Source organism: Sprattus sprattus (genome assembly GCF_963457725.1).
Source record: "Sprattus sprattus genome assembly, chromosome: 9".
NCBI lineage: Eukaryota > Metazoa > Chordata > Actinopteri > Clupeiformes > Clupeidae > Sprattus > Sprattus sprattus.
Genome location: NC_137928.1, coordinates 2,527,852 through 2,536,597, shown reverse-complemented (window position 1 = coordinate 2,536,597; position 8,746 = coordinate 2,527,852). Strand labels below are relative to the sequence as shown.

Below are 8,746 nucleotides of genomic sequence, written 5' to 3'. Positions count from 1 at the left end.
TCCACATGTTGTTGTGCAGTCTATCCACATGTTGTTGTGCAGTCTATCCACATGTTGTTGTGCAGTCTATCCACATGTTGATGTGTAGTCTATCCACATGTTGTCATAGTGTGCAGTCTATCCACATGTTGATGTGTAGTCTATCCACATGTTGTTGTACAGTCTATTCTGTTCCTTGGAATAAGTGTCACCAACACATGCAGAGCAGGTACAGATACAGAATAAAACTATAGAATAGTCTGGGGGTAAAAACATTAGAATACCACTAGTACTAGTGTGTGTTGGTTAGAAAAGAAGAATACTGTAGTGTGTGTGAGTTAGAATAGTAGAGTATTATAGTGTGTGAGTTACAATAGTAGAGTACTATAGTGTGTGATGGTTGGAATATGCCGCTTGAATAGATCTAGTGAGGATTTGGCAAATGTTTGGTGACCATGTCTGAACTCCTTTTGCTGGTCTATGCTGCCCTCTTGTGGACAGGTGTAAAACTATCGATTGGTTACACAATTGTAGCGTTGCCTGCTCTTCATTTCTCTGTCACTCACTCTTCTGAGAACGACACTCCAAATCTCTTCATCTTTATCATTAATTATTGTAATCAAACAAACACACACACATACACACAAACACACAGGTTGGAGGGAAAACATGGGATAACAATCACATCAGTGGGCCAGGGGCATCTCTCTTCCAGCCTGGTCTCCCCCAGTGTCTCTCTGCTTGTGTGGTCTCTCTCTCTCTCTCTCTCTGTCTCTCTCTCTCTCTCTCTCTCTCTGCTTGTTTGGTGTCTCTCTCGCTCCCTCTCTCTGCTTGTGTGGTGTCTCTCTCTCTCTCTATCTCTCTTTCTCTCTCTATATATATATATCTCTCTCTCTCTGCTTGTGTGGTGTCTCTCTCTCTCTCTGAGTCTTACCCCCTTTGTGTCTCCTGTGCTCTCTCTCTTCTAGCCTCCTTTGCCTTGTCTCCTTGCCTTCCATCACCTGCTCCCTGTCTCTCATCTCCTCTGACTCTTTGTCTTCAACATGACATTATTTGTCTTAATTTCTCTCATCTCCTCTATCTGTTTGTCTTCACAATGACATTATTTCTCTTCTTTCTCCCCACTCCTCGTGTGTTCACTGCTTCTCCATGGCTCCTCACTCGTCTCTCCTGCCAAAGTGTATTTAAAAAATAATTTTGTAAAATGATATAAACCTTCTTTATTTCATCTTTTGTGTTCATGAGTTTGCATAATTTTGGATTTCAGTTTTATAAATGTGTTTCACACAGTTCATACACATAAGCTAAATGTGTTTTATACAGTAACATATTTATACAACATTTCGGTCAGGATTGAACCTTGTCTTTGTCTTGTGCTTTTACTTTGTGTCCCTTCCGTGCTCTTATGTTACATCCTGTTTGCCAATGTTTACTTCCTGTATCTAGTCCTTTGTGTTCCTGTTCCGTGTACCTGGGTCCACCTCTCACCTGTTTTCAATTATACGTCTTATTAATTACCTTGTTTAGTTCACCTGTGTCTTGCTATCTTGTTTGTAACTAAACCCTTGTCTTACCCTCAGTCTCTGCTGGTCTTTGTTGCATTCTATGTGCTGTAGGGTTTGTTCCCAGGTTCTCTATTCCGTGCTACTGGATTCTGAGTTCTGAGTAAACCCGTTTTTGAGTTCCTTGAAAATCGTGTGTGTGTATTTGGTTTTAGCACCATAATAGAACCATGACAGACCATGACAAATACTGTATAGTGACGCTATTGGAATCAAATTGAATGTATTTATAGTTATGCCTATTCAGGCTTATGGCTTCCAGGGGCCTGTAATTACCAAATAACATATACTCTATCTCTGTGGTAATAAGGCCCACACTGTTAGAATGTGATCCGGTCCGTCCATTTTTGTAGGGAATGTATGCATCCGTCAGACCATCATACCACTCTAGCTATTACAGTAAATCAACATAATTCTGACACATCATTGCCAGCAGTCGCAAAATCTGGTGGCCGGAATAGATCTATCCCTCCTGATTCTCAGAGTGTTTTTACTGTCCTCAGTGGATAGTCACTCTTAAGTGGAGCGTCTGTGCTGTGTGTTAAACTGTCATTTGGCTTCTATGTATGTTTATAGAGACAAAGAAAAAAGAACAAAAAAGGCAGCTGACATCAGAATCAGAATTCTTTTAATGGCCAAGTATATTCACACATACAGGAAATTAACTTGGTGTGGTTGGTGCATTGGACATAACACATAACATAATAACAAAGTAGCATAAACAATAACAAAAGACAAATGTTTTACAAGATAATAATAAATATCAATCACATTAAACAACTTCCAGGAGATTAAGCCCAGTAGCCCAGTAGTTTTTTTCTTCATCTTCATCCTTCTCTGAATTTAGACAGTTCTTAAGGCATGGAGAGTTATATGTGTAGAAAATCACACAACTATCTGGATTGTTTCTTAGCAGCAGCTGCAGTGGGCTTTCGTTGCTGCTGGCAGAAGGGCACATGAGCAGCCTCCTTTCAGAGTGGATGGCCCTGTTACCTTTCCCTGTCGGGGACGTGGCGACTGACTCACTGCGATGGCGAGGATCTTTGACCCTGTAAGCAAACACTTTATTTTAGTACATTAGTTGGATATGATGAACATTAAAAAAAGGAAGGAATGTTTTGTGTCACAGTGATGTACAAACTCAGAATCGGAAATCGAGTTATTAAAATGTTGAAATATCAAAACCATGATGGTTCCGTTATTTCTGATATGGAACTTCAAATCAAACTCAAAATGAAACACTACGTACCACACACACACCACATTTTTTACAGAAATAAAATGATTCAGATTTTAAATGTTTTATGTTTGTTGGTCAAAGTTTAGAAGAAAATGATCCTTGGACTAAACACGCCCAGGGAAGGGCAGTCATACGACGGTACGCTGATAAGGACAAATATGGTATGTGCTGTGACGCTCACCCAATCCTAGAAGGGACAGAGGCAGCTCGAGGATGAGAAGGAATGTTGTCACTGCACACAGAGACATTATTCAGTGAGGACAGGAAACAACGAACAAACAAACAACGGTAGTGCCAATGTGTACCCACACAGACAGGTTGTGGCAACACAGATTAAAAGAGAGAGGAAACCGACCAAACTACTGTAGTGCCAAGGGTTACCCACACAGATCAACAATGGCGAGAGGAAAGGAGATATCCAAGGACATCAGGAAGAAGGTACTGACAGCCCATCAGTCTTTGGGAAGCTATAAGACCATCTCCATCCATCCACTGTAAGACAAATAATTTACAAATGGAGGGCATTCAACATGACCGCTACTCTGCCTAGAAGTGGACGCCCATCAAGACTTTCACCAAAAAGCACCAGAGGGACAATTAATCAGGTAATAGCCAACCCACACATGACCTCTAAAGAGTTGCGGACCTATCTGGCAGCATCTGGGGTAAATGTACATGGGTCTACAATCCAGAGAGCAGTTGGACAAACCAGAGCCCTTCTGGAAGTCCATTCTCTGGACAGATGAGTCCAAGATAGAATGATTTGGTCACGATCAAAACCGCTTTGTTTGGAGAACATTTTCATCTGATTGTAGACCCATGTACATTTACCCCAGATGCTGCCAGATAGGTCCGCAACTCTTTAGAGGTGATGTGTGGGTTGGCTATTATCTGATTTTTTTTATTCTTCTGGTGTTTCTTGGTGATGGTCTTGATGGGCGTCCGCTTCTAGGCAGAGATGCAGTCATGTTGAATGTCCTCCATTTGTACATTATTTGTCTTACAGTGGATGGATGGAGCTCTTTTGGAGATGGTCTTATAGCTTTCCCAAGACTGATGGGCTGAAGGTACCTTCTTCGGATATCTCCTTTCCTCAAGGCATTGTTGATCTGTGTGGGTAACCCTTGGCACTACAGTAGTGTGCAATTCATAAACATAAACCTGCCATTTCATATATGGAAAATTGGTGAGGAAAACATAAAAAAAAACATAGTAAAACAACGAAAAACTCTTAACTGCTCAAGGGGTTTGTGTATCATAACAAAATAGATATTTGTTGACCTTTTGACCACTTCTTTCCAATAGCATACTAACTTACATCGCAATTAAAGCTAGTTAGTAATACATATAACTAGTTCATGCACATTGATGCATTAGTAGTGATGGTCTCATACACATTGATGCGCCAGTAGTGATGGTCTCATACACATTGATGCGCCAGTAGTGATGGTCTCATACACATTGATGCGCCAGTAGTGATGGTCTCATACACATTGATGTGCCAGTAGTGATGGTCTCATACACATTGATGCGCCAGTAGTGATGGTCTCATACACATTGATGCGCCAGTAGTGATGGTCTCATACACATTGATGCGCCAGTAGTGATGGTCTCATTAATGTCTCAGTAATGGCAATGGTCTCATAGTGAGTGTAATATCTGATATCATTCCTGATTTGTGAGTGTTAAAAAACACATAAGACACATAAGACTCAGAAATGATGGAATTGTAACTATGCTAAAATTTATTTATAATTAAGCATAGTTATAATTCAATTTAAGCATAGTTATAATTCAATTTAAGCAAACATGTTAGTTGCATGCTGACTTTGTCAATGAAGATTTTGTTTCTCAATGACTCACTTTTCTTCCGAGGCTTTCATAATGTTGGCCAGTGTGTTTAGGTCGACATCCTCACCACCTCTCTGAAGATCTGAGTACACACTCCTGAATACACGGATGCTTCAGTGACATCAATGCCACACTGTCTCAGGTCTTCCTCATAGAGTCTTCTTCAGATCTTTCTCCAGCTGTTGGGAGAGCCAGTCTTCTCAGTCTGATGATCATTGTGCGGCTTGAATCTGTGGCCTGTGTGTTTTTCTTTGCCATCACCTCTGTCTGAATGATCACGAAGCGTGTGTACATTTGTGACAGATTCTTGGGAACGACACAGTCGTCTGCTTCCTCCAACAGTCTCTGTAGAACAGTGGCTGCAATCCGGCAGAAGAAAGGGATGTGGCACATGATGTGTAGACTTCTCAGTGACCGAATGTGCGTAATCACTTTTTCAGCTAGAGCAGGATTTCGGATCCGTTTCCTGAAGAATTCATCCTTCTGAGGGTCACCAAATCCTTGCACTGTCGTGACCCGGTCCACCAAGGCTGGGGGTATACGGCCAGCCGCTGCCGGTCGCGAGGTGATCCAGACGAGACAAGAGGGAAACAGGTTTCCTTGGATGAGGTTTGTGAGCAGAACATCCAGAGATGCTGCTATTCCTGGTTGGCACAGTTTCTCATTGTTCTCAAAGTCCAGAGGAAGCCTACACTCATCCAAGCCATCAAAGATAAATAATTGCCGGCTTTTGGCCAAATCCTCATCTTTGAATTCTCCAAAGGGACTGAGAATCTCAGACAGACAGAGCTGCTTATCTTTCAGTAAATTCAACTCCCGGAAGGAGAGTGGATATACGTATCTCATGTCCTGATTGGCTATCAGATCTACCCAATCCATCACAAACTTCTGCACACACACTGATTTTCCTATGCCAGCGATGCCCTTTGTGAGAACAGTTCTGATAGTTTGCCATCGTCGTCCTGGCAGTGGCTCAAAGATATCATTGCGCTTGATGGATCTATCGTCTGTTACAAAATTCCCCCTGGAATCTATGACCTCATGTTCATCATGTATGTCCCCAAGATCCCCTTCTGTGATGTAGAGCTCTGTGTAGATCTCATTCAGGATAAGAGGCTTGGTCAAATCCTCATAGGATCTGTGAATCACAAGATAAAATCCAAGATAACAATCGTTACTTCATTGCTTTCTCAAAGGGCACAAGGACAATGCACAGTGCTTGCTAAGCATTAATCAATAAATCTTATAATATGAATAGTTGTGCTTCAGTTACAGTGACCTACAGCATATTCATCAGACTCATGGTAAGAGGTACCAAGTGAGCCATCATCGTCAGGTGCCTACACTCACCCAGGCTCGACTAGACTATCTTCATCAGAGTCATGGTGAGAGGTACCAGGTGATGCCATGGTCTGGTCGTGGTCCGGTGTCCTGGAGTCTACGCCAGAATGGAAGCTAAAACAAATGGTGATAATCATGATTGGAAAAATGGCTGAAGATGATTTTAGTTTTTTTGGAAATTCACTTTTAGATAACCCCTTGAGATGTAACATCTCGTATTCGAGGGGGTCCACAATGTGATGCATGTCTTTATGATGGTGGTGGAAACCGGAGTACCCGAAGTAAACCCACACAGGCACGGAGAGAACATGCAAACTTCACACAGAAAGGACCTGAAAATTCACTTTTCATGGATAGACAGCTGAAGCAAATGGTTTAAGACAATTACAATGGAGGAGGAAGAAAAAGAAGGAGCCCTGTTAACTCAAAACACATCCATCAAACACACTCTCTCTCTCGCCCTCATCTCACTCCCACTGGTATTCACACACAAATATGTATAAGCTGAGTCTGACAGAGTCAGAGACACACACACACGAATAAGAGTAAAAAGTAGTTGACTCACGTACTCACACTTTGCTGTCAATGCCTGTGCATTCGGCGAGGGGAGGTGTGGTTTCCAGGTGTCCCTCCCCAGGGGTGAAACTCAGGGCACCAGTTAAAGGTACAGGCAGGTTTCCCTCCCCAGGGGTGAAACTCAAGGCACTACTGGTTAAATGCACAGGTCTCCCCTCACTGCTTCTGATCTGATGTTCTCATCTAGGAGTAGGATCAAAAAATAACACTTAGCAAACTACAGTTATAAACATTTAAACATTGAGCAAACTACAGTTATAAACATGCAAACATTTAGCAAACTACAGTTATAAACATGCAAACATTGAGCAAACTACAGTTATAAACATGCAAACATTTAGCAAGTTACTATAAACATGTGTAGCACCCCCTAGTACAGCTGACTACGCCACCCCTTGATCTTCCTGATATGCTAGTGTCAGAGCAGGGGGAACTCTGTCCCAATGAGTGTAAAAACACAGGTTCATCTAGAAAAATACATATATTCTTTATTTTAATTCCTAAGAAGAGTTTGTACAGTGGGGATGGCAACTGCCGCCAGTAGATCGGTCAAGCCACTGACAGGAGGGAAGGCTAGTGGAAGCTTGGGTCTCTATACCACACGTACACACAACCCTTTGGGCAACACACTGCAAACTAAGTTTCCACCACTCAGATAAGGTAATGACCATACAGCATTGCAACACTTGTCATCACGTGAAGTTCTAAACTATGGAGACCGGCTTCCCTGAGACTATATGGTGTGATTGCTTGACCAGTACCGGGGCTGACTATAGGGAAATATAAGAAAATGAACAAAATCAAAGAAAGAAAATTCCTCTAACCTGGGACTCACAACACACTAACCAAGACATACAAACAGTGCCCAGGGTAGAGGAAAAGTCAAAACCAAGTCCCTTAGTAGCTCTCTCACAGAAATCCTCAGCCATTTTTTTCCCCACCGTCAACCAAGATCCAAAGCAGTTAACAAAAAGCTTTCATTCATCACAATGGGTTGGTTTGTCTTCCTAGTATACATTAACTCTTTCAATCTGGCTTTTTTTGTTGGTTTGTTATCACACTTAAAATTAGCTGTTGACTAGTTCGTGTAGCAGTTAGCTAACTAGCTGCCGAGGTACTGCTACAGGTGTTATGCTAGTCAACTCCCATCATTAGCTGCATTGCCTGCTCGTTTGATCTACGTGAGAAAATATAAAAACCCCGTAGTTGTATCATTAACTGAGACCGTAATGTAGTGTTGGTTTTGTACTGTAAAAGACGTGCCACTTGAAAACAAAAAAAAAAGGCTCTTGACTTGACTTGACCAGTTCGTGTAGCAGCTAGCTTGCTACCTTCCGTGAGGTATTGCTACAGTTGTATTGCTACAGTTGTATGGCAACTGGTAAGTATATATCAGTGTAGGATCGATAGCTAGTCAACTCCCGTCATGAACTGCATCGTCAGTTGTTTGATCTACGTGGGGAAATATAGAAAATCAGTTGCCAAGTAAACAGAACAATTAAATAAACTCGTATGCTACTACGGGGTATTAAAAATGAAACATAGGCTTATATAACTTTATTGAAATTTGTTTGCCTTCTCCCTGGAAGAAAACCACCTATGAATAGTAACATGGCCCAGTATTCCAACATGTTCAGCTAGGACAACGGAAGCGTATGACGTGCTTTAAAGACGTAGCTAGCCCTACTCTGGCTCTCAGTCGGTGGAAAATTGAACTGGTTCTTAGATACGAACCATCAGCGAACCGCATAAGCACCAGCCCAGAACAAGCAGGGCCTTGGTGGGAAAGGGGTAATAGTAAAGACATACGGCGCCAATAAGACGCAAAATGTTAAAGTGCATTCAAAAGACCATCGATGTGGTTTCACTTACCTGCGGTGGCGTTAGTTACACAACACAACAATCACAACTCCGCTACGGAAAATGATTCACAGCCACGTCTCCTTTGGATCCCTCCCACACGATCTGTACAGAAAACCCACTTAATACGTTGCCACTAATCGACTGAGAGGCTACAGGAACCGTGTATTCGAACGTACATTCGAACGACACCACATAATAATAATAACCCACAACGCTGCCCCGCACCAACAGGGCTAGCAGGCTAGCAGCATGGACGAGTCACCTGGCTAAGGACCCGAGGTATCGGTATATCTGCCTGTCTTAAAGAGCCCGTCACTGCCCATTCCCAGCCCCT

The 8,746-nt window shown here is 42.3% G+C and overlaps 1 protein-coding gene across 3 annotated transcripts; it reads right to left on the bottom strand.

Annotated features, from left to right (window-relative positions):
* Positions 1-2,152: 2,152 nt before the first annotated feature.
* LOC308370542 (protein NLRC3-like) lies at positions 2,153-8,536 on the bottom strand. 3 transcript variants are annotated; one of them, XM_080845204.1, is made up of 6 exons: positions 8,422-8,536; positions 6,539-6,732; positions 5,983-6,087; positions 4,645-5,770; positions 2,963-3,013; positions 2,153-2,590 (listed from the first exon to the last, which is right to left on the bottom strand). In XM_080845204.1, exons 3-4 carry the CDS (start codon positions 6,039-6,041, stop codon positions 4,771-4,773), a joined length of 1,059 nt encoding a protein of 352 aa, XP_080701330.1. In that variant the 5' UTR covers positions 6,042-6,087; positions 6,539-6,732; positions 8,422-8,536; the 3' UTR covers positions 2,153-2,590; positions 2,963-3,013; positions 4,645-4,770. The 3 variants fall into 3 exon arrangements, with proteins under 3 accessions (XP_080701330.1, XP_080701331.1, XP_080701332.1); XM_080845205.1 differs by having other exon boundaries at positions 6,543-6,732; XM_080845206.1 differs by having other exon boundaries at positions 6,547-6,732.
* Between the last annotated feature and the right edge of the window lie 210 nt (positions 8,537-8,746).

What these genes read in the sequence shown, in the direction of transcription:
- LOC308370542 (XM_080845204.1), bottom strand. Translation starts at nt 6,041, where the DNA reads ATGGCATCACCTGGTACCTCTCACCATGACTCTGATGAAGATAGTCTA. An exon ending in GATAGTCTAGTCGAGCCTGG is followed by an intron (nt 5,771 to 5,982) that starts GTGAGTGTAGGC and finishes TGTGATTCACAG; the next exon opens with ATCCTATGAGGATTTGACCA.